The following is a 25,086-nucleotide window of genomic DNA, read 5'->3' as shown; positions in this document are numbered from 1 at the left end:
GCGAAGTAACAATGCGATCACAAGGACAGCAGTCTGAAAGTGCAGGTCAAAAGTGAAAAAATGGCCCTCCACCTTGCCTTACACATGCATGTGGCCTGTGGACTAAAGAGGCAAACTGAACTGCAAGCAGTATTGTGGTTTCAGATTCTGGGGCGATGCACACCCCGGAGATCATGAGAAGTTTGCCCTCGCGCTGCCTGCCGCTCGTCACAGGAAGCAACTCTCAGCGCAAAAGAGCGGGGAACAGCCCACAATTCGTATTTTGTTTATCAGAACCTATTTGCATATGAGTTAACTTTTTTGTGTGCCTGGATCTTATGTGTCTTGCTGGGAACAGGCACCGGTAGGGGGCATGTATACTACCCGCCGCTCGTCCAAAACTACCTTAGACTGCAGATAGGCCAGGTCCACATATACGTTGACTTGTACACAACGGTACTTTAGGTATTTAGATAGGCCGGCGTTGCGTGCAGTCAGCCCATCGCAGGCATGGAGCAAGAATGATTGTGTCGTGGAACAGGTGCAAATGTACGTTTTGATGATCCACAAGCTGTAGCATAGATTGGCTTTCGTGTGGGTAGTACTGGGGCTTTGGCATTTTGCATATCAAGCATCGCTTTGTGGCATTGCCTTGCGGCTCCAAGGAGCCGTCGTTTCGCTGGTTTGCAGTGAAATCGGGATCGGGCATTCCAGCATAGCACCCCAGATCTCGAATTACCCGGGCGGTCACAGCTTCGAATTACAATTAAACCTGGATATGGAGTCGACTACCGAAAATTCGGGCACCTGATTTTTCGGATATGCTTGATTATTTGGACTCTTTTGCGGCACCACGATATGGCCCATGGAGCCAATGTATAAGAGCACTTGAAATTTCAAACGCACTGTGATGGAGCTGCTCGGTTCTTCGGACCTCGTTAGCAATCGCCGCCAATACCTAAGCCGCCATATAATGTGTACAGTGGAATTTCATTAATTCAACCTGCAGGAAAGATCGACCACTTGATGAAACAAATCGAAATTCAAGCTTAAAGGGAGCCTCTTAAATTGTGATGCTGAAATTCTGCGTGAGTCGGCATATTGCACCCGCTTGGTTTCGAATTCGTACAGTTCTTGAACGTCTTCTGCCGCACGAACTTGAACCGTAGTCAGAGTTCGCTGAACTCTGTGCCGAGTCTTTTGTCCCAAGCACGGGAAGAGGTAGCAGCGAATTGCGTGGGAGGTGTACGGCTTCACGCGTAGACGGCGAGCACGGAAGGAAATACTGGCGAATTTCAAAGTGAGGTCAGCATACTCGTGGCAAAATGCACTGCAGTTGAACTTTCTATCGTAAAACCGTAAATAACTGGCGTCAGGCAACACTCCTCTCATTATACGCAAGCCACCGCAGAATGCGCATCGCTAGATGTGATGCTGATTTTGGCTCTAGTCGCTAGGCCTAATGACGAAGGCCAATGCCGATGAAGTGCTTGCTTCGGCTATTTCTCTGTTCTTATTGTTTTGTCATCCTCGCGGTCCTGGTGCATCCTACTGCGGGCACAGCGCAGTTCCCACAGCAGTGGCATGTTCGCTTTCCCGTCTAGACACTGCCCCAACCCGTGCGTTCATCGGCGACGTGCCGAGGGCTGCACAGCCAGGCCGAGCTCGTGAAAGTGGTCGCCGCCCGTCGTCTGTGCACATGACACGTTGCGAAATGCAGTCATGAGGAGCTTCAGAATGTGTGCAATGCAACTGACCCCTTCCTCCGGCATATTGGCAATAAATTCGTGATTTTTTCAGTGAAACTTGATTTTCCGGACTGCCCGATTTTTCGGTCGTTTTCGCATACCCCAGAGAGTCCGAAAAATCGGTCGCTGGCTAACGAACCTCAATGTACCAAAATCCACGATATTGTGAATATTTTCAATGCCCTAGCGTTGCCTTCATTAAAGTGCATGTATTTGAGAACTCCATGTAACGAAGGTGCTGTAGTGGTTGACCTTGACATAATGAACTTGCTACGCTGGCCATCTGTTAGCTAGTGCTTAATTACTTGAAATTTGGCAGGATGACGCAGAAGTTTCATGATGATTGGTTGGTTGTGGAAAAGAAATGGCGCAGTATCTATCTCACATCTTGGCAGACACCTAAACCAGGCAGTAAGGGAACGGATAAAGGAGGATGGGAAGTTGGGCTAGTTGGGTTACGTCTATTCGCGCACTGTATTTTCTTTGAAGATAAAGGAGGGACTGAGAGAAGAAAGGGAGAAAGAAGTGCCATAGTGGAGGGCTCCAGATTAATTTCGTACAGCATACGGGTGCCTTTGCATTTCGCCTCCATCGAAACGCGACCGCCACAGTCGGGTTCAAACCCGGGTACTCCGGATCAGTAGCCGAGCACCCATCCACTGAGCCACCGCGGCGGGTAAATAAAACGCGAATTGACATGAGAGAAACATCTACGATTGCAACAAGCGAGTGCAGCTGACGCAGTGTTCTGTGCCATCAGCGCATCAGTGGGGCAAATGCAGCAGTCTTCGCTGTTTTCGCCTTTGAAACGTCGCACCACATAACACTACAACAGTTCAGGCTCCGAAGTAGCGAAAAATAATTGGACATAGCAAAAAAAGACACAGGATGAGAGGTGCACACCCATCACTGCTACACTGTGCTTGAGCGATTCTGGCGCCGGTAGCTCTCGCGTGTCGGGAGTGGGCATGACAAAGAGTCCATTTCCTGGGACAATGGTGGTGGGCAGACAGAAAATGGGAACATGTGGGAAGAAACACATGCCTCCGTGGCCAGTTTGCTGCTTATCAACAGCCACCATCGGCCACCGCGCACGGGGAGGGGATGGCGGTTCTACGTGTTGACATAGCAGCTACTCAAGGTCAGCACGGAGAGCGATGCAATGGAGTTGCGCAGCGAAAATGCAACCATGCTGTAGCATGCCTGATATCTCATTTGTCTCGCCTTTATTTATGATGCCATGCTTTGGTTTCGATTGTAAGTCAACCTCCCCACTCCGGATTTTTAAAATTTGAAAAATAGGTCAGCTTACAATCGTGTAAATACAGTAATTTGTTGCCTTTTGTTTGAAAAAAAAAAAGGATATTTGTGACTTATTTTTTTATGGTTTTTACAGCTATTACAACCTAGACTTGTCAATGAGCCTGGAGAACTGCCTGAAAGGCAAAGTCATTGTGGAGTACCCAACATTTACTGTTATTCAAACAGAGGATTTATGTCGGTTCAACCTCATCAGTCCAGGTAAGTCAGCTTTACCCTTTCACACTGAATGTCGCAAGCACATGAGAATTTGCTACTCCATTTTTGTGGCTGTTAGCTTAGCTTTTCTATTGAACTCGCCTCATCTGTTGTACTTACCAACTAACTGTGTATACTCGTATAATGAAACCACCCCCACTTTCGTCGTCCAGAATTTATTTTTTTCGCCTTTAGCTTTTTGTAGCAGGTTCCTCAGTTTTTGCGCCATCTGCAGCGCAGACCTTGGCAGTGCACGAAGATGCTGCCCGCCAATAACATCGCCGCTTGTTTATCTTTTGAGGATAGCTCCTGCCAGAGGTGGGGGGGTCGTTTGGCGAAATTAGCAGAGCGCCAAGACGTTGTATGCTCTAAACTAAGGCTTAAACATTCACATTATACACTAATAACTACCCTGTGTGTTTTTTTTAACCTCCAGTAAAAAACGTGCAGCTCACCTTCAGGGTCCGTGTTCGGCATGTTCCCGTTATCTTGCCGCTATTGGCCGGCGCCGGAGGCTACCGCAAAGTTGTCGAATCGTGTCAAAGTGAACGATGCCAAACACCAGCGGCACGAACGCATCTGACCTCGTGCGTTTGTTGATGATGGAAGGATGGACTGAAAAAAACCGTTGAAACTTTTTTTCCCGTGTAATGAACCCTCCCCCCAAACTGATGTCAGCTTTTTTAGAAAAAAAGTGGGTTCATTACACGGGTGTAATACGGTATTTCCACAAAGGCTCTGGTGTCAGTCATAAGCACATGTGGTAGCTGGCGATGGGATGAATATTCGAGTTGGCAGTTGCTATTCAAAGCACTTTTCCTGTTGAGGGAAGCAGTACACCATTGTGTTGTCACTTGTGGCATTTTTATGGTGGCATGATGCCTGCAGGAGTTCGCATCAGTTACGTTAGCAGAGGATGTAACGGGACAGAGCTTGCATTTGTAGCTTAGGAAGGCTATTGCAACCTGATGTGGCTGGAGCACACCAATTTTTTTGTGTGTGTGCTATTCACGCGTGCAGATAACATCACCTTTCAGCTCTGTGGAGTCCAGTTAATGGGGGATGCTGCTTTGAAATTCCCAAAAATTACAACAAAAAAATTTAATTGCATTCGCTTGTATCACTTTTTTTTATGCTGTACCGAAGTTTTATTGTTGAAATCGACCACAAGGCACCATATATACTCGCGTAATGAACCCACTTTTTTTTTCAGAAAAGTTGACATCAGTTTTGTGGTAGGGTTCATTACGCGGGGAAAAAAGTTTCAACAGATTTTTTTGGAAGGGCTGAAATTCCATATACCTTTGTCTGTTCCTCCGTCATCAACAAACGCATGCGGTCAGCCGCGTTCGTACCGCTGGGGTTTAGCATCGTTCACTTTGACGTGATCCGGAAATTTTATGGTAGCCGGCGGCGCTGGCCGGTTGCAGCGAGATAACGCGAACATGCTGAACACCGACTCTGAAAGTCACGTACGCGTTTTTTCAACACCCCCTGGACAGGTTTTCAAGCCTGCATGTCATGTGACATGACGTGTCGACATCATGACACGCTGGCTGGCCGGTTTGGCAGGTACATTCGCACGCATTGTGAACACTTGGGCACCGAACGGGAAGCATTGACACCGTACGGACATGTGTTCTGCATTCTACATATAAAAATAGGAAATTTACAAATGTTTGGTGTTCACTTATTGTGCTGATGACCCAGGAAGAAACAGGTTGTTCTCCGAGACAGCCTTTTGAAAAGGAGCGTACACATTTTGTACGGCATCAGATTCGAGCGAGCCGTACGTCCTTAAATCACAAGCAGAAACCACCAAGTGTACTCGTTTATTTTGAGCATCATTCACGTCTGACACAAAAATGGACGGTGAAATAGTTTCGATGCAAATGTTATTCAGTTGAACCTGGAAATATCGAATTCTAAGGGGATCAGATAATAGTTCGATATAGCGAAAATCCGATATACAGATAGAAGCTTCACCCGCACTCGAGATCATGACAAATTGTGGCTTACCGATCGCAAGAGTCATGAACCGCAAAGTCAGGGCATGCAGCCTGACAGCACTGTATTTCATGGAAAAAAAAAAATCACTCATTTTCAACCGCTTTTTGCTGTGAATAATTCAGTTAAGAACACTTGTCTCGATCTTCTCAAGACTGTCCAGGTGCGACAGCCTGGTACCTTCTGTTTCGCCCCAACAACGCCGAATGAGACCGAACGCTAATGCCAGTTCAACGGCTGTGCATGGGCGCATCTCTTCTGGAACACAGTTGTCCTCGTCGTCGCTGAAATCGCCTTCTTGGGCGCCATCTATGCTGCCCACAGTACTTTTATCAGCGAGGTCAGCTACAGCCTGAACTTTGCGGTCAGCATTGATGAAGTCCTCAACGGTAAGTTCCGACAGGACGACGCTGGGAAAATGGGACAAGTCCCGAAACGCGTCCTGCAAGCATTCATCGTCGCCATCCAAAGAAGCTTCATGGCATTCATCTCCAGCCACTTCAAGACTTGCCTTGCTGAAACAGTTGGCTATCGTGACCTGTTTTATGTTATTCCAAGCGCCGGTAATCACCTTGATGGCGCCGAGCAGGTCAATCTTGAGATCAGCTCCTATGCGGAGGTTTATAAGGAGCCGCTGAACAAATCACCTCCTGTAGCCTACCTGGAAAGCCTTTATGATACCTTGGTCCATGGGCTGCTGTCTCACTCTGGTGTTTGGCAGGAGAAACTTGAGTTTAATGTTCTTAAGCTTTCAAGTCGTTTGATGGGTCGAGCAGTTGTCTAACAGAAGGCATACTCGGCGGCCCAACCTGCCCAACTCGGTATCCCAAGCCTGCAGCCATTCAACAAAAAGTTGGCGTGTCACCCAGGCCTTTCTATTACAGCCATAGCGGACGGAAAGCTGTTTGCAATTCTTGAAGCAGCGCGGTGACGTGCTCTTTTCTATAACAAACGGACGTAGCTTGCACGAGCCATCCATGTTTTCTGCAAGCAGAACCGTCACATGTGCTGCTCAATTTCACGACGTGACATGAGCTCCCATGGAGACCGAGTATCTTATTCGGCAGCATTTGCCAAAGGAGACCAGTCTCGTCTGCATTGAAGACTTCGGCAGATCTTCAGCCACTGCTGCATCTCCTGGCTCCTGACAGCCCCACTTTCGCCTGAAATGGGTTTTCCGTGGCGGTTTTCCGTGGCCGTGGCAAACCATTTGGCCTTCTCAATTAACATGGGGCCATCCACAAGGATGTTTTTCGCTTGGACTTTGAGAAACCATGCATACAGTGCCTTCTCAACTTTGTCGAAGGCAGCAGGGTGCACACGACATGCTCCCGAGCTTCTTTGCTCACCTGCGCGTGAAGTCATGCTTGTTATTTAACAGCCGCGGAATGCCAAATGCGTGTGCCACGGAGGACTTCTTTTCGCCATTCTCAACGCGCTAGATAACCGCAAGCTTTGTTGCGAAGTCCAGATTCTTTCTTTTTTACGTCCGTAGATGCCATAGCTCACTAGATGACAGCAGTCACACACACTACAATCGGCGCGTTGAAACAAAGGCATGCACAAGAAAAATGTGACAAGCCCCGCACTGGCCGATGGAGTCGACTAGCGTCGGTTGAGGAGTCAGCGCAAAGGGAAATGAAGGAGAGAGAGATGGAGAAAACTCAGTGGAAATACGCCGTTGGTGCCAGTTGTGCCAATCATGGGGCGCCGCGAGCGCAACCACCGCCTGGCTCTTTCCAGTTCTCTCGTCTCCCTCACCAGTGAGGAGGCGCTGCACTCACTTATGACCGGTTTTCTCTCTTTCCCGAGGAGGCATGGCTTGCAAACGTCGCCGCTTGCCTCCGTGCCGCACGTTGTGCGACCGGAGATGCAGGTGTTTTTGGGCAAAGTGCACCTCCCAGGGCCCTGGCGCAGCGTTTGAAATATCGTACGGCCAGCGAAACTGGAGTCCGATATGGAGTTGAAGTTGAACCCCTCAATAACGAAAGCCCTCAAGAACAAAATTCTCGCGACAACGAAAAATTCTGGTGCCCCCGGTGAACTTCCATAGAGTTCAATGCATTTGCCCCCTCTCAACAGCGAAGAGTTTTTAAAAAAGCAGTCCCGCATTAACGAAAGTTTGAGGTAGTGATCTGCAACATTTTTTCGGCACATCAGCCAGTTGGGAACAGAGAAGTGGCAAAACAGCAGCACACTCCTCCGACAAGTCGGGGCCATTCATTTCTGCCAACAAGCACCGGCGCGGCCATTGGTCTTTACTTTCTGTTGGTTTGGTAAGGATGATGATAGCGATGAGACTTTTTTTTTTTTTGTTCACTGAAAGCAGCTTTTCGCTAGCCCATCTGTTGGCAACTACGCATGCACATGATGTTTCACGTGACACCGCCGGCCAACCGGGGAGCATCTAGGCAGTACAACGAACCCTTCTTTTTTTCGCTACCACGCCTCGTGCACACCGACCACACTATCTCGCCGTCCGCCTCGTGCACACTGAATTCGCCCGTGACTTGCTTGTGTCCAGTATTTTTTTTTTGTCCTGTTGGAAATATGCTGCCTCCTGTTAAAAAGCGCCAAGTTTTTGACGCTGCAGGAAAAGTCTGCAATCATTGCCAAAGCTGCAAAAGGCAGAAAGAAGTTGGACATTGCGGAGGGAATTCAGTATCCCGTGCAGCTCACTTTTTACATTTTGAAATTCAAGAACAGCATTGTTGCAGCACTTCAGAATGGCGTGCACATGCAGAACAAGACTGTGGCAACGCCGGTCTACAAAGACGTCAACAAAGCCGTATTCCGGTGGTTTCTTGACAAGAAAGCGAACAAGATGCCCTTTTCTGGAAGCCTTCTGCAGCAGAAGGCAATTGACTTCGCGTGCATTCTTGGGGCACAACTACTTCAAGGCGAGCGCCGGATGGCTAAGCCGATTTTAAGCACGGCACTGCATCGTTGCCAAGGTGTTGTCGGGGGAGTCTGTGAGCGTCGACGCTAAAGCAGCATCGTTTTGGATGCAGGAAAGTTACGAGGGGGGACACACCTCTTAGATCTATTTTCTTTATTTATGGGCAGATTTGCACCAAATTTTCACTGTTTCTTCATTTCCATATGCTGATTCCAAAACAGCAAATAGTTCCCTGCTGCATCAGATAGTTTTAGATTTATCATGGAAAATATCTCTTGTTTGGAGGAAGCTTGGTTAATAAACGTAAGATCTTGTGGGGTAGTATAAATGATCTAGAGTCACCAAAGAGTGCAATAAGTCATAAATGATCATTCTAGGACGACTTGGACGAAAGTTACAGCTGGTCAAACTTGACAGAGTTTTCGAAAAGCTCATTTTGATGACTGAGACAAAGGATTTATTTTGACAATTTCCCTTGGAAAGCAATGGTTGAAAGTTAGCCGTATTGCACAACCTGTGCATTTATCTTTCTAGCACAGAAAGAATTGTAGTAATAGCTGATATAGAACTGGAGACGTCGCTCCTCCAAAATTCTGAATGTGCCAAAAATGCAGTTTTGAGAAAGCGGGGAAAAACGTTTTTGGAATATTTTTGTGGTGCCAGAGCTAACTAGTAATCACTGAAGTGTGTTGTGGCTGGTTCCTGATGTGGAAGCACCATTTGCCGTCGACATAATTGTGCTTGCAATAAGGAAAATGCCGGCGAACAGATGGCATGGTCTGGAGGCTGGAATCAGAGACGAGTGCCATTGCACTGCAACCTCCTCGAACTTGCAGCGCACGATTGTATCTCACAACGTCGCTGTTATTACAGTCAGCCCCTGAGAAATGATACATGCTCTTTACTAATCTTGGCCCTCAAAATATTCAGAAGCAAGTTTATTTCGTCAAGCTTTCCGATTCCGCACGTTGCGGGACGCCGTTTCGCGACCGCCGCGCCACCAGCCTTACTGGAAAGCTCGTGATCGATCGCGCCGTTGCTGGCTCTCCACGAAAGCTGCTTAGGTATCACTTCTTCATCTGCACAGTCACGATTACGCTGTCTGTACGCAACGGGGATCGCCCTGATCACTCCTCGCCGTCACGCTAAGCACTGCCTGTGACGGCGTTATTGGGCCTTCACGAAGCGTCGGTGCTTCATCGCTGATTGTAGATAACTGAATCCGATGATGCAGTGTAACCAACGCGCTTCAGATCTCTACGTTTCGCTCCCTCAGAATCACTCCTCGCTGTCGCACTAAGCACCGCCGGTTACGGCGTTATTGGGCATCGTGGAGCGCCGTCGCTGATTGTAGACACCAGGGTGTGACGATGCAGCGTACCCAGAGCGCTTCGGATCTCTGTCTTTTGCTCCCTTTTAGGGCTTTTAGCCAAAGACTCGGCAAATCGGAATATTTCGCTCTTAGCGCCCAACGAATCTCACTTGGCCGAGGCAGGGGGACGGCACGACTAACTCAAAATGGCACAGGGCTGCAAGCGGTTGGCACCGCCAGTCAACCAAAAGTCGCCATTTTGGTCATGTGATTTGGAAAACCAATAGCAGCGCGCATTTTGCTCAATTTTGTTTCTTTCTTTTCCGCTTCCAGGGCTTGCTCATGGTTCCCTGCCGGAATAGGAGAATAGCCTGAATTGCAACCTTTCAAACAAAACCAAAATGGCACACGTATTGGTCAAACTGCGGGTGATCAAAGTTCGGTGCGATTAAGGCTCAATTTGAAGGGCCATGCGCGTTTCAAGTCTTTGGAACGCTATAACGCATGGATTAGGTGGTATTATTCAACGAAAATTCGTAGATAGCTGCACAATGACTTCAGGATCGCGAAAATGAAAAGATCAAAAATACGATTTTTTTTTTACCAATTTCCGACCACAAAGAGCAGTGTCCCCACTTACGAAAGCATAATGGACGAATACGAGCCCTCCGAAATTGATAATGCGGATGAAACTGGCTTTTTCTATGAAATATTGCCATTGAAAACGCTCGACCTGAAGGGACAAAAATGCCATGGCAGCAAGCTGAGCAAAAAGCGGGTGGCCATTCTTTTGTGCTCAAACATGGACAGATCCGACAAGCGTCCCCTCCTCGTGATCGGCTGGGGCAAGATGCCACAGTGCTTTAAAGGTAACCGAAGGCTTCCGGTCGAGTACACTGCTAACCAGAAAGCTTGGATGACGCACGCAATATTCTCCAGCTGGCTGGAAGCTTTTGATGCAGATATGCGGAAGCAGGGCAGATCTGCCTGCCTTTTTTTTTGGATAACTGCAGTGCCCACCACATCGAAGACGTTATCTTGATGAGCATCCGCTTGATTTTTTTCCCTCCGAACTGCACATCTGTTATATTCAACCTCTTGAGCAACGGGTTATTAAGAGTGTCAAGTCTGCATACCGGGGAAGGCTGATCCGCCAGACGTTGTTAAACATCAAAATGAAGCGACCGACGGAATTTGATCTTTTCATGGCGCTGGAGATGCTTGCCGTGGCGTGGATTGCTACTTCGGCCACCCTTGTCCAGAACTGCTTCAGGCACGCCGGTTTCGCAGCTGGTCAGCACGCCTTGGCAGAACCGGAAGCGAGTGTTCCTGCAAGCGGTGACGATCTGCAGCCACTAACCGAAGCATGGGACGCGCTTTGCAGTGTCGATGCAATGGGGCCAGGCGCTGTTGAACTGAATGACTTCTTGTGTGCGGACGCCGACTTGATCGTGCACGAGGAATTCAGTGACGACGCTATTATCGACAGTGTGCACAAAGGAAATGAGGAGAGTGACGGCAAGGATGGCGAAAACCAAGCACAAGGAAGGCAAGTAAGCTCGCGTGATGTGCTTGACACTTTTGATGTTATCCGGAGTTTCCTCGGCGACCACGACGACGACAAAGCATGCATAGCTTATCAAGCTGCGAAACCCGAGTCGTGAAGCTCCTGCACAGCATTGTGAAGCAGAGAAAAATAAGAGACTTTTTTCATTAAATTTTGGCTCTGGAAAGTAATGGGTGTACTTATTTGTCGATTTTTGCGGCAGTGATATTCTCGCGAGAACGAAAAAGCTTTCCTTCCCTGGAGGTTTCGTTATTGCGGGGTTCAACTGTACTAAGCACCTGTCCTATATTTTTGCATAGTATTTTCAAGGGGGTAATCTTTGTGTTCGATATGGCCAATAATTCGAAATATGCGGGTTCGATATATCCAGGTTCGACTGTAATTCTATCAAGTCGCTAACATTGCGGACAGAGTCAGGCACAACACTTTCTGCCACCCTCTTGATTTTAACTCCATAATGGCATGCACTGAGGTGCAGATTATCCAAAACTGTCACTGACGCTTTCAGCCATGGTGTGCTTTCATCAACAATGTGCAGAAACATTGTGCACTTGGTCTGATGGATGACTGTCCACATTTCGGGTACTTGTGCAGTTTGGAGCTGCACTCTCATCTCTTTGAGCGTTGAGAAGTGACGCTGTTGTTGCTGCTCCTTATACGTTGTCACAGACTCTTTGATAGCCCGAGCTAGTTGTGAAGGTTCCTGTCGACTTCTTTTCACGTCAGGCGCCTCTCTTGTGCTGTGACTTGCCTTCGACAGGTACGACGGACATCCAGGGAACAAACTCAGCACAGGTCCTGTGTTTTCTATCCTTGAAGTTCCCGTTTTCCGCGCTGTCATTTTTTTAATATGTATCACCAACTCGCCCACTTTGCTATCGTGTTGGACAGATCCTAGACGTAAACGAGGCACTGGCAAGTCCACCTTAAGCGCCCTCCCTGTCCTTGGATTGGTGTACGCTGTTTTCCGCTTGAAACATGGATCAAAATGATCGGCGCGCACCTGCGCAAATATGCAGTACACGTCAACTGAGCAGCCACCTTACAAACATTGCCGCTGCTGATTATTCTGTCACGTCGCTGCATTAGCAGTTAACGCTTTCAGTATAGCAGGATTAAACGCAGGTCAATCGACTCTAGAAAAGCTATAAGTACACAAGAATGATCCCACCTTGGTGTACGAAGTCGGCACAAAATCCTTAAAATCCTTCAGGGGAATAGCACGTATTAATTTTCTCGGGGGGGTTCTCGTCTTTTCGAAATGAAAATATCTGCACCTTTTTTCTTTTCAGGCAATTGCCAGAGCAACCTGGCATGCAACGCTTATTGGGCATCGCACCTTCAACCTCCTATAGCACGCATAGGAAGTTAGCAAGCAGCAAGCGTTGAAACGCTGGCTGCAGTAACACAGAGAAAGCACGGCCGTCAAGGCAAGGTTGAGGGTCGCCATAGCCACTGTCGCCACTTCCGTGAAGGAACCACATTCCTAGCGGGAAGAAAGGGGGGGGGGGGGGGGGAATGGGGGCAGGCAGGCCGCGTCAAAATTTTGAGAGCAGGCCTGAAAAAAAAAACAAAACAAACACGGGATAACTACGAATGTGTAATGTGAATGCTTAAGCCTTGGCTTTGAGCACACAACGTCATGGCACTCTGCCAGGTTCGCCAAGCGCCCCCCCCTCTGGCAGGAGCTCTCCTCAAAAGATAAGCGGTGGTGATGTTATGGGTGGGCAGCATCTTGGTGCGCTGCCAAGGTGATGATGTTATGGGTGAGCAGCATCTTGGCGCGCTGCCAAGGTCTGCGGCTCGCTCGTGTGAAAACTGAGGCTAGAAAAAGCTAAAGGCTAAAAAAGAAAGTAAAATCTGGACGACAGAAGTGGGGAGCCGGTTCATTGTGCAAATGGGTTCATAGTGCAAGTATATATGGTGCTCTAAAAAAATTGTTTCATGAACCGCAGCGGCTGTGCACTGCGGGGGAGGGCTCCAGCAATGGGCATTTTTCTCAGTTACGGTTTTCTGCCTTGATACTCAGCTTTCAGAGCAGATTTCTTCGTGACTGTTTTATCTGTTTTAACCCAGTTTGTTTGCCTTTTTAAGACTATTGTTCAGGTCAAGATGTTTTGTTTTTCAAATTTGTGAATTTTGACTTTTTTGTGTGAAATTTTTATTTTTGCTTTAGATATGTCCATGGACACTTATTGCAAAAAATCAAAACCAAAATTTGTACTTTGCAATCAGAAATTGTAAGAATGTCATAACATGTAGTATGCCAGTAGAAACGCAATGAATGCTAAGCCAGCCTTCTGTCATAATTTCTTAATGCTGCAGCCTTTTCTCTCTCTCAGAGTGAAAATATATGTATTAGAAAACAATTTTCCGGAGTTACAACAGTGAGTTTTTATGAGAGCAGTCATAAAACTATTTTGATGTGCTGTGTACATTTTTGCTGAAAGCTGCTCTTTAAAAATTAATATCATAGTCACAGCCATGAAATTTTCAGGGAACATGTTTTTGCATGCGGATTCCAAATATTGTATTTAATTTCTTGTAAAGCTAGTGCTTGTGCACTAGTGTAATGTGGCATGTAACTTTTTGTCAAGAGCGTTTAAAATTTTACTGCAAGATCCAATTGCTGGCCTAATGTTTAGGGGAATCCCCAAGAAGGAGTAGTTTTCTAATAAAAGAGTAATTAGTCATGTGCATCCCCCCAAGTGCAACCAAGGTTTGAAGTTGCCACTTCAGAGACAAATACAAACGTTTCTTTCCGTCTGAAGTGGCAACTTAAAAACATTATAACTTAGCTTCTATAATAGGCAGAATATAATTTTGCCCTTATTGTATTCCTTGATGTCAAGACAAACCACTGGCCTACAATTCAGCTAGTTCCCTGCATAAAAGTTTCTTAAAAGCTCTGAAAAATGTGCAAGTCCACAATTGCTTGTTTTACATGAAATTACATGGCATGTTTAAAATTGGCACACAAAAACATGTTCTCTGAAGATTTCAGAATTGACTTTTTTTTGTGATTGTGATTTTTGTGATTTATGGTTTTTTTAAGACCAGCTTCCCCCTTAATTCTTTGCTGCATGGGACTTTCAATTTTTTTTTTGTCTGAAAGCATTTAGCACGGTTTTGACGAGTCAGCGACGTTAGCTACATTTTAAATTCCTGATGGACAAAATGGCAGGCCATTTCTTGTCTAGAAAAAAAATTGTTTTCCAGAACAAGAAATTCAGTTCTACAGCACCTATGAAGTGTGGTCTGGTGCTGTAGCTTCTCTTGCGTGGTGGAATGTTTTATTAAAGGACACCGTAGCAGAGTTTTCATTGCAGAAGCAGCTTCGGGTGATAACGAAAACAATTAATTCGGCATAATTATGTTTGGTGGAAGTATAAGGTTGCAATTGTGCCTGTATGGAATCATGTAGCATGCATGAATTCGTAAACTTTCTAGGCCATGCATGCTTCTTTCTGAAATAGGGAGTTTTGAAGATACACGCACGACACACACGCACACTCATTCCATTCCATATACATGCACACACACATTTTCCATTTTTCTCAATACTAGAACATAATGAGTGTTGCTGATGCAAGAAGTTGCTCACTGGATGTCGCCCCCAGACCCATCACTATCACTTAAAGGTAGGGTTGTGCGAATATTGAAATTTTCTAGCACGAATCGAATATCAGATATCTGTTCAGTACAAAAAAAAAAATTCAGAAAATGTTAAGGGCACAGGGTAAGCCCTATACTTCCCATGCATTTTAGGCCATGTTGAGGTACATGTTTCTCACTAACTAATAACAGTAGCCTAATAATACATATATCATTGTTTGCCAAATTTTGTGCTCTTTTTACTGAACTAGAATATTTGAAATGTATTGAAAATTCGATTTTTAATAAAATTTTTTCCGGTAGTACACAAATCTGGCCTTTCTTTGTGCATTTCAAAATTCATAACAGAATAACTGCTCAGTGAAATTGCTTAATTCTAGTTCAGTAGTTGGCAACACTTATGTAGATGATTGCAAAAAAAAATCAGCCGTCTGTCTTGAAAGGCATTGGAAATAATGGTACCTTTGTAAGAAAAAACACTGTTTTGAGATAATAGAGTGTAAAGAGAAAAAAGATGTGAAAAACCATTTTTTATTCGCAGAAACGCCTCCATAGTAATTGGTTTAATAGCCCCCTGCTTCGTAGTTACTGTCGCCGTCATTTTTTTGCTTTTCGGTTTGTCGTTTTGACTGTCGGGCCTCTTTTGTAAGCTGTCGTGTTGCTCGGTCCGCAAAGTACATGCGCTTATGGTCAGCTTCCCTCAGCCACTTGATGGTGTTGCTCCCTGGGTTCAATCCACACGCCTTCAAAACGTTGTCCCGTGCGATGCTACCATCATTAAATGAAAGAAAGCATCCAGTGTTGCCATCCGTAGGGTCCGAAGCCTAACAAACACATTCTTTGGCGCGCGTTCCCAAACAACATGGTTGAACGACTCATTTGCATTTTGAGTTCGCCCATGCAGGCACTTCTCTAGGAGCTCAGCCTTCGATAGCTTCCTATAAATGGGTTTGATAGCCTCCAAGACAGATGCAGGCAAACTCTCCTTGTGGAAAAATCGCTTGCCCTCTGACTGACTTCTGTTGAAGGCACACCACGTATCAGGTCCCTTTGGGCAAAGTCCATGGCATGGGTCATCGTCTGTGGCCGATAAGTGGAAGGTTGCCCAAACGGCCTTTCGCATTTCATCCAGGTTTCCTACATTTCTTCTGATGGCCAAACCATAGTACGTCTGGAGCTTGTCTATTACTGCATCAGTCAGTCGGCCTCGGCCAGAGAGGCTCTTTCCATCAGAGTTTTCCTGCTTTGTTTCCTTTTTTTAGCCTTCGTAACCTTGTGCCCATCCTTTTTTGCACGTGCCCTATGCACTCAACCTTGGATATTTCAACGGAATCACCATATGGCATTTGTGCCTTCACAGCCATAAAAGCCTTGCTGTCGCCATCCCCAAGGTATTTGACGTATCGAACGCCGTGAAGCTCCTCACTCCTGCCGAAAATTTTCAGTGCTCCTGCGACTTCCATTCCACCGCTGGTGCCTTGGTAGTTGCTTTGGCACACCTCTCTATGAAGGGGGTCACTGTTTGTACCCTTGATGCTGCACTTTGGACAACGTTTAGACAAAACCTCCACATCCAGCACTTTCCCAGAGTCTACACTGGTCGCAGAGACTATGCCGTTATTGGAAGTATGGCCTCGCTTCTGCCAGCTTCCATCAAGAGCAACTGCGATGTCTTTATCCCCCTCATTCAGCTGCACAGCTTCGTCAGCTGCCCTTTTCATCGACTCCTGAGCAGCAGCTTCGATGTGACCTAGAAGCTCTTGATTGTATTTCGCAGACTTTGTCGGCGGCTTAGGAAGGTTTAGCATAGCACAGAGTATATTTCCTGCAGCCATTCCCTTACCAATGGACCTCAAGGCATACACTAACCTGAGGTTGGCTTCATAGAGGCCAGAAGTAGTTTTCTTCGACGTCTCAAATCGTTGTGCGGCACTACACACTTCACAGTTCAAACTGTAAACGCTTGCAACACCTACCCGTTTTGTCACAATTTCGATGAGCTCAACACTTCCACCGCACTCTCTGCACACACAAATCTGTGTAATTGCGGCACAAATGCCATCCATGTCCATTAAGGCATATTGGCTGCTGCTCTGTAGCACATCCTCTTCCTGGAAGCACAGAGAAAATCTTGAAAGCTTCGATGTCGAGGAGCTGGCGCGTTCGGCGTTCGGGATCTCATTCGGTCGTGGACATCCTTTTGCTTTTTCACGATGAGCGTAGCGGTTGCCGTGAAATTCACGCCTGACGAAGGCCTTCTTTGCCCTGGGCATCTCAACTTATCAGCAGCAACCAACACCGGCACAATTTACAATACTGATCGAAAGGGATAGCACTCGGACGCAGCTGCATGAAGGTTGCAGAAACGTGGAAAAAACGTGCAAAGCGTTTCAGGATTGTCTTGGCTAAAAAAGAGGAGCTGTACAATAGTTGCCAGACAATTTTTTATATGTAGCTGATTTTAGACAAGTTTTGAAATCAGGTGGTGGACTTTTTGGTTGAAAAAATTGACGTTAATCCTGAAAGGGGGCGTGGCCGCTCACTACTTGGTTTCGGAAAAAGCGTTTTTCAGCCGTAAATATGGCTTTCTGAGGAAAGTGCGATCATGGAACATGTGTAGAAAGAATTGAACTTCTAAAATTCCAAAAGAAAAAAAAAACGATTTTTTTCTAATTTTACCTTACCCTGTGCCCTTAAACAAGCAAATGTTGCCCTTATTTTTTTTTTCAAAATAGTGTGTGGCCTTTGCAACTAAAATAAACAAAACCAGACTGCCTCAGTACCGTATAAAAGAACGTGCACAGAAATGCTTACTATTAATTAGACAGCATAACAGTACCCAAACTGTAATGAGGACATGCAGAACGAAATCCATAAAAATGACAAGACTGGCAACAAAAAATAGCATGGTGACTAGTAAAACCTCATTCATTCGGAGTTCAAGGGTCTGGAAGAAATGCCCAGTTTATCAGGAGGCCTATAGTCTGATACAACTTAAGTCTGCAGTGAAGCTCCGCCCACATTTAGGACCGGCGCACAGAATTGCTCCATGACAAAAACATAGTTGGTAAAACTTCTCGTCACCTAAACAAGAAGCTAATCAGGAGAAAAAAGTTATAAGCTCTAGAATTTTGATACCTGGCTTGTTTAATAAAGTCAAACATTAAAAAGCTGATTTCGTGTACTTCTATGACTGGCTAGCGGAGTAATACAGTACGCCGCAGACCGTGGCCCAGTTTTAACAGCCGCTGTTTTTTTTAGTTGTATTCTACTATAGGTTTACTATAAGCTTCCCCGCGCCCCCTGAAAAAAAAAAAACTGCTGAAAATGCGAAGATGCAGTAAGGCCTTATGAGGCAGCTCCATCGCACTAGAAGCCTGTAAGCCCGTGACGAGCCGCCCGTTTTGGCAGTGCTGGAAGAACACAAAGGAAAGCAAGGCACCGGGGAACACACTGGCATTGGAACGGTGAGACGGCTTCTAAAAAGGAAAAATAAATCACCTGCGACGCGCCATTCGGCATCCAAAAGCTGCGCAGAGCTAGGATTGGACTACCGGCGAATGCGTGGGCCGACAGTTGCAGTTGCCGCGGGGCAGTGGCGAAGCTCAGAAACTGAAACTACGATGCCAGGCTATTTTTTGACCTAGCGACAGGGGCCTTCCGGTCTTCGTCACGCCTGCTGTTATGCCCTTTAAAGAGGTGCGCGGGTTACAATGCATCATGCAATAGGTGGGATTTTTACAGGATCGCTTGCCCTATTGTGACAACTCTACGTGCCCCTTCAGGAGGCTCCCGCGAAATTCCGCAAGTAGGCTTTCCCGCATTAGTTTACAAAACAGGATGGCGGAGGTCACGCTCAGAGAGTTATGAAGGCGACAGGACTCATTCTTCGATTTTGGGCATTAAATATGTAACGTATTACGGAAGGATTAAAAAAAGTGCGATTTCGCGTTGCGATTGTTCGAAGCGGACCATCTTGTTCACAGCATGGGTGATATGTGGGAAAGCCCACTTGCGGAATTTCACACGAGGTCAAGCGTAGCGGCGTCGGAATGAGATCGGTCCACGTGATAAACGACGGAGAAGGAAGGGAATAGGACCTCTGTATTATTTTCCTGGAATTTTTAACTCGATCATTGGCTAATTTTCCCAGATATTGTGGTTTTGCCACGATCGAATTTATGAAAGTCTGCGCAGTATACGATCGCTGGCGAGTATTCGGGAATTTTCGAATATTCGGAAATTCTCGAATATCAATTTCTCGAATACGAATCGAATATCGAACATATTCGATTCGTATTCGAAATTTCGAATATTCGCACACCCCTACTTAAAAGAAATAACCATCGCTGTAGTGCAACACACGACAAGGACACAGAACGAGAGATCACACACACAGCACTTCCAAGTGTGATTGGCTCAGAGTATGATTGGCTCGTGATGAAGACTCCATGCTCAGTATAGTCACACCACACCGAGCTTCACGGAGAGGTCAGAGGGCCTAACCTGCTTCTAATGTTTGAAAACATAAAAAGCGTCAGTTTTGGTATTGAGTGAGCTTAAATTTAGGAAGTCACTTTGAAACTAAAGTCCAAAAATGGAATTTTTTTCGGAATCCACATGCTGGTGCAGTTTCTCAGTGTTTTGTTGGCGCTTTATTGTTCGTTTCAGAGCCGTCTGGGAGTCACAGTGCCACAAGTCTGCCAGCTTTTTTTAATACAAATGTATTGGCTGACTGCGACAATGAATGAATATGCAATAAAATTGTATATACAGTGAAGACTCGTTAATTCGAACTTCATTCATTCTAATTTCTGGATAATTTGAACTATGCGACTTGGTCTGTCCACGCTCCCTAGGTGTCTATGTAAAACCTGAATGGGCTGTACCTCCGATAATTCGAACTGTGTGCCGCCAGGCCTGGGTGGCCTGCACATTTGTCGAACCAAGGAACACTCCCACAAGGCTGCGCTGCCTCTTTGGTGATGCGGAGAGGGCAAAAATAACGTGAGGTCACTGGCGAGGCACAGTACTGGGTAAACGGGTAAGGGCGGGATTCAGACATGCCGCAGTCTGTAGCACTCCGAATCTGAAACCAGGAAACACAGACTTTCGCGAATCGTACGATGTGGAGTTCTTGCTGATGTTTGCTGCGAGTCTGTCTCAGTTTTCCAAGTTCCTTTTGCGTCACGTTCTATGTGATTAGTTGCAACCATAGCAGTCAACTTGCGTGGATTCGGGTGTAGTTGTTTAAAAGTGTCATCTATTTCCAGTAATTACCGCGCCAAAACATTTCAAGATGAGACTGAAACCATGCGTGAAGTCGATGCTGGTGCGTTATTGAATCAGGATATAGCCAAAAAGCGCGCTGACAGATTTGGCAGTTTGCGATTCGGGGCCGGAAGGCTGGAAAATCTTGCAATGTACTTGCGGCTATGCTGACCACTTTCGCTTTTCAACCTAAATGGTCATACGACCTCCGCAACTTGCACATGTGAATTTACGAGTCCAGGTTGCAAAAAAGCGGCAGCTGTGGGACGGTCGCACACTGCTCGATTTTCCAGCTTTTCAACTTCATGCTCACAGGCGATTGCATGTCCTTCGCGACTTCGGTGCAGCCCTCCGTTCAGGTTCGGACACTCCGTACACCACCCGCCTCATCTTCAGTCTTAAAGGCGCAGTACAGGCCTTCAGATAAGTTTGGGCTTTAGCAGTGAAAGTGTTCGCTATTGTCTTCCAGGAAAAAAAGCAGGTGATGATGGGATATACCTTATTTACTTGATTCTAAGCACCCCTTTTATTCATGACCGTGATGCCCAAAGTGAGAGGAGCTCCCCCCCTCTTTTCATGGCGATATCTCGATGAGACAGGTGCAAGAAATTGGAAAACATTCAAAAAAGAAAAAAATAGGTGCAGACAGTGAATCCACCACATGTGTCTGGTACTCGGTCACTCACGCTGCCACTCGAGTCCGTTGCACCGCTTGAGGTGCTGTGGTCAGTATCCCACAGCAAGTCGTCTTCCATTCTGTTTAAGTGGTTTGTAATAGAACGCTTAAAATGACTTGACCACAATTTCGACTTGGATCCGCTTCCACGTGTCTGAAATCCACCTTGCGACGGTCGACAGCAACGCTTTCTGCAGCTTTCTCGTCGGCGTCTTCTTCCGGTTGGGGTTCCGCACCCACTCTTTATACTGCTGTCGAAGATTAGCTTTAAAAGGCTTGTTAATTGAGAGGTTGCAGCACTGGCATCATGGCGCCTGGAATCACAACCAAGTCATAATTCTTGTTCTGAAGCTTGGTCCTTACCTCTGGGGTAAGATGGCTGCGAGATGCGTCCAACAGAAGCATCAGTTGCGTGTCTCAGGTCCGTTGAGCAATGCTCCCAGGCACTGCTGCCACACGACTTGAATCCAGTCGGTCATCAGCTCTGATGCCATTCATTTTTTGCCATGCTTTTCCTTTTGAGGGTGATGTATGGCGGAAGCTCTTGGCCATCAGCTAGTATGCACAACTTCACTGTGACAGGCTGCTCCTCGTCTTCACCTTCACTTCTCAAGCTCCTACTTCATTAACTGTGCACGGCCTTGGCATGTCAAAATACACTGGCGTCTCATGAGCGTTGCTGATCTGGCCGGGCCCAAAGCTGTGTTCCCTGCGGAGCTTCACATGCCGCTGAAAAGCAATGTTTTTCTTTGAAAGCAGCTGGCAGCTTCTGGCACAATGTTGTCCGGCGTCTCGAACAAAATCCATTTCTTTTCAACATATGCTCCACCCACCCCTGGCTTTCATGAAACACTGTTCGGGGAATCTGCATTCTTATTGCGATCTCCGTCGCTTTCACCCTTTCATCTGGATTGCATCGGTAGTGACAGCAAAGCCCCTGCATCGTTCGCTGCAAACAAACTCGCAGACTTCTTCAGTTTGCGAATGTTGGTTCTTGTGCGGTCCTGTGAACTACTTACGTGTCGCGGCACCTTTGATAACCTGGTTCCACTGCTTCCTCCATCTGATGATGCAGACATGGTCCGCGCCGAATTCCGCGGTGGCACTGTGGCTGCCATTATATGCGGCAAGCGCAATTACAGTTCGCTTGAACTTCAACCTTTAAGCATAAGCCCTCTTCAAACCCATTCCGACTTCGGTTAGGGCTGCCCAACAACTGCAACTGACACCAAACAAAGCAGTGCGTGCCTGCAATGCTTGCGAAACCTGCCAAGCACCGCTGATACCAGGCCGCACACTGATAGAGCCATGGAGAAAAAATCTCAGGAGGGAGTTTTTTTCGACATCCCCACATAATGTGACTGTGTAGTAACCTCACTACAATTTGGACATAGGGGACTTATGTCCCATCTAGTGATACCGTATTAAGGCAAAAGCCTTTTATGGCTCATACTCCAAGTTCGAGACCCTGTCTGTCCGTTGCATCCTGAAACACCCTCCCCTGCGCCGGCGCACACCTTCCTCGGTGAGAGGTGGCGGCACCGAAGCACATGCGCAGCTGCACATAGCAGCAGTGACGTCACCTGCACCGGCAGGTGGAGCGAGTACGCGCTGCGACGGCACTCCTTCGCCAGACATGTCATTGCAGTCAAGTGAGTGAGTCTGATGGCTCCCAAGCGACCCACTGATTCCGCACCAATCGGTTTAGACAAGCGCAGGAAGGCAGATTCCCCCAACACCAAATGACAAAAGATCAATGAACGAATGGGTCAACGGCGGCTCGAGGCTTCTGCTGGGACTAAGGCGACAGGCCTGGCCATTCGACTGTGGGCGGCATGCACAAAGTCATGGAAATAGGCAGTGGAGTGGCCACAGGCTTTCGCCGAACACACTTTAGAATTTCCAAAGTGTCCTAATTTTTTTACTCGTATAATTTGCGCACCCCAATCTTTTTACTCGGACTTTTGAAAATAAAATTTTTCCTCTTGAATTTTGCGCTCTCTGCTGCGCCAGACCAGCAGCATGTTCTTGGATGCTTGCAAGGCAGACTTGGGAAGATTGGCATGGCCATGTCACCGTGTGTGCTTGCAAAAGACTTGAGTGGCACGGGCACGAACTGTGTGCCATTTACCCAGCTTGTTCACGCTGGCGATCGCTTTCCAGGATAATCAGTTGTGCGCACGCCTGAATTCGAAACTATCAAACCGTTTGCTGTTCAGTTGGCTGATAGTCAGCCGGGCCACACGCACGGGTGCAGTTTTATTATGCCCGTTATTGCCTTTGCTTCTCACTGCTGCCTTGGCATTTGCATTATTGCTTTGAGCTGCTCACGTGTCGTCATGCCATCCCGCAGGGAACTTCTTAATGTCGGGTGGGAGGGGGCACGCATGTCATATTTGGAGTCTGCTTTTTGGCCAGTGAGGGATGCGAGGTGGGGGCCAGGTTTACGTATAGGCGGCAATATACAGTATATATTGTGCATTATGACCTCTGTAGTGTTTTTGAGGATATGTTCAGAAAATTTTCGCATAATTTGTACACTCCCTTTTGAAGCCTTAATTGAAGAAAAAAAGTGCAAATTATGTGAGTAAATACGATAAGTGAAAGCCTGTGAGAGCTGAAGATTGATGAGGTTTAAAGTCTCCTTAGCATAGTTGGCTGTCTTCTACTTAGTTCCTTAATTGGGGGAGGGCAGATTCTTCTGTTTTTCTTGTAAAGCTGCATGATTTCATGGTATGAGCTTGCTGTGTTTTCTAATTTTGCGCATCTCTGACTTGGGTGCACCCAGATGATTAGACCTCGGGCCACCCTGTCCGCTGCTTCATTTCCTTTGTTTCCGGCATGTGCCGGAACCCAAAGGTTCTTGGTCTGTTTTAATACTCTCCCTGTGGCTAATATTCTAGCCACTGATTTCCCGACTAGGCCTTTACTGTAGTTTGATACAGCTCTTTTAGAGTCACTCACTATGATCCTGGTGGAGTGGTTAACCACCGCTTGGGCTATGGCTGCTTCTTTGGCCTCTATCGGGGAGAGAGCCTTTGGTCTCCTCGATTTGGCTGCACTTTCTGCGCTAGTTCACAAAGGTGCCGTGCCAGTGTAGTGCCAGTTTTTGCGGCGTGGGTGTAGCCTGACAATAGTGCTCTCGGCTCAGCCGCCAAATCGAGAGCAAAAGTGCAGAAACTTTCGTCTGCTGCAGCCGTAGTGTGTTGGTGTTTGTCACGTGTTTTGACATATGCAGGGGGTTGTGCTAGCTGTATTGAACGCTGTGCATTTGCTCAAAGTGGCACATCTCATGGAGCAGCTATGAAATTTGTTAATTCCAAAAGTGGTGAAGAATTTGACACCGTCCTTACTGTTGCGTTGTGCAAAGTGGCGCAGGCCGGTCGACCATCACCAATTCAACGGGTACAACAAACTTTGAATTCGAGAGGTTATTCAGACTTCCGCTCGAGACAATCTTTTACAGTCCTGAGATTCAGGCTGTTTCCGTTCTATCGAAAAGTTACTGCGGTTGTCTGCCAGTAGGAGTTGCCTGATAATTAATGTGCACTATATTTGAACCCAACTCGATGGCGTTCACTTTCAGCGGCCGGTGACTGCGATGTGGCTATCGGAGACTAACTGGCAGGCGAAGGTGTGGCTGACAGCAACCTCAAACCCAGTCGCTGCCGTAAGCGGAGGTACTGACGTCACGGCGAGTCATCACAAATGTTGCGATTGCCCACGTATTATAAAACATCTCGCCATCTGCCTCTTATGGAAACGTTCCAGCGTGCTGCGTGTAATAATAATATTTGCACACTAAAGAAATGGTGTAAAGCAATGTGCGAGGCTGGATAGAAAAATGGGAACCCATACGCTGTGCGCCATGCCAGCCAGTCGCTTACGCTCGCACGCACACACGCATATACATACGTAACGCGCGCTGTCATTTGAGATGTTTTGTGAGGACACAGTGCAGATGCCGCTTCTATCACTGGTACGCAGCCATCTCAACCCTGGTCTCATTGTCGCTCACTAAAATAACATGGCCATGGAGCCACCTGCTACAAAGCTCGCCAAGCACCTTGCACTAAGTCGAACCCCGCTACAACGAAATTCACGGGGTGCGCGAAAAATTTCGTTGGAACGGAAATATCGTTGTGGCAAAATCAGCCCAAAAACACTGTCAGGTTAGACAACATAGTCCCAAAACATCATCAGGATCGTTGACAGCGTGATCTGTAGGATGCCGAAGTCCGCTGCAACATCTCGGATCCCTTTTTCCTGCCGCTGGATGCCGCGCTGATAATTCGCGCCTTCTCTTCAAGAGAAAGGAACTTCCGCTTCCTAGGCAGTCGCCATGCTCATGTCGATTGCAGCGCAGAAGCACGAGTGAAACAAAATGGAGGTGGTTTAGCTCTTTTTAAACCCGGAGTGACGCGATAGCTACAGCTGGCCGAGTGGAACTTGGTCACGTGAGCAACCACGTGATCAGCCACGGTGCCGCCGGTA

At 47.0% G+C, this 25,086-nt stretch overlaps 1 protein-coding gene across 4 annotated transcripts in view; it reads left to right on the top strand.

Annotated features, from left to right (window-relative positions):
• LOC144115490 (box C/D snoRNA protein 1) overlaps window positions 1-24,228 on the top strand; it is a 47,459-nt gene extending 23,231 nt beyond the window's left edge. The window contains exons 6-7 of one of the 4 annotated variants that reach the window (XM_077649900.1): window positions 3,124-3,248; window positions 24,179-24,228. In XM_077649900.1, the coding sequence (XP_077506026.1) occupies window positions 3,124-3,248; window positions 24,179-24,213 (160 nt within the window). In that variant the 3' untranslated portion in view covers window positions 24,214-24,228. Of the gene's footprint in view, window positions 1-3,123; window positions 3,249-10,847; window positions 10,956-12,322; window positions 12,476-19,316; window positions 19,426-24,178 lie in introns of those variants that run through there. The other 3 variants (XM_077649897.1, XM_077649898.1, XM_077649899.1) reach the window with 3 other exon arrangements.
• The last annotated feature ends 858 nt before the right edge of the window (window positions 24,229-25,086 follow it).

This window comes from Amblyomma americanum, chromosome 1 (genome assembly GCF_052857255.1).
Source record: "Amblyomma americanum isolate KBUSLIRL-KWMA chromosome 1, ASM5285725v1, whole genome shotgun sequence".
NCBI classification, from domain to species: Eukaryota; Metazoa; Arthropoda; class Arachnida; order Ixodida; family Ixodidae; genus Amblyomma; species Amblyomma americanum.
The sequence above is the reverse complement of the archived record's forward strand: the minus strand, read 5'-3'. Positions and strand labels throughout refer to the sequence as shown.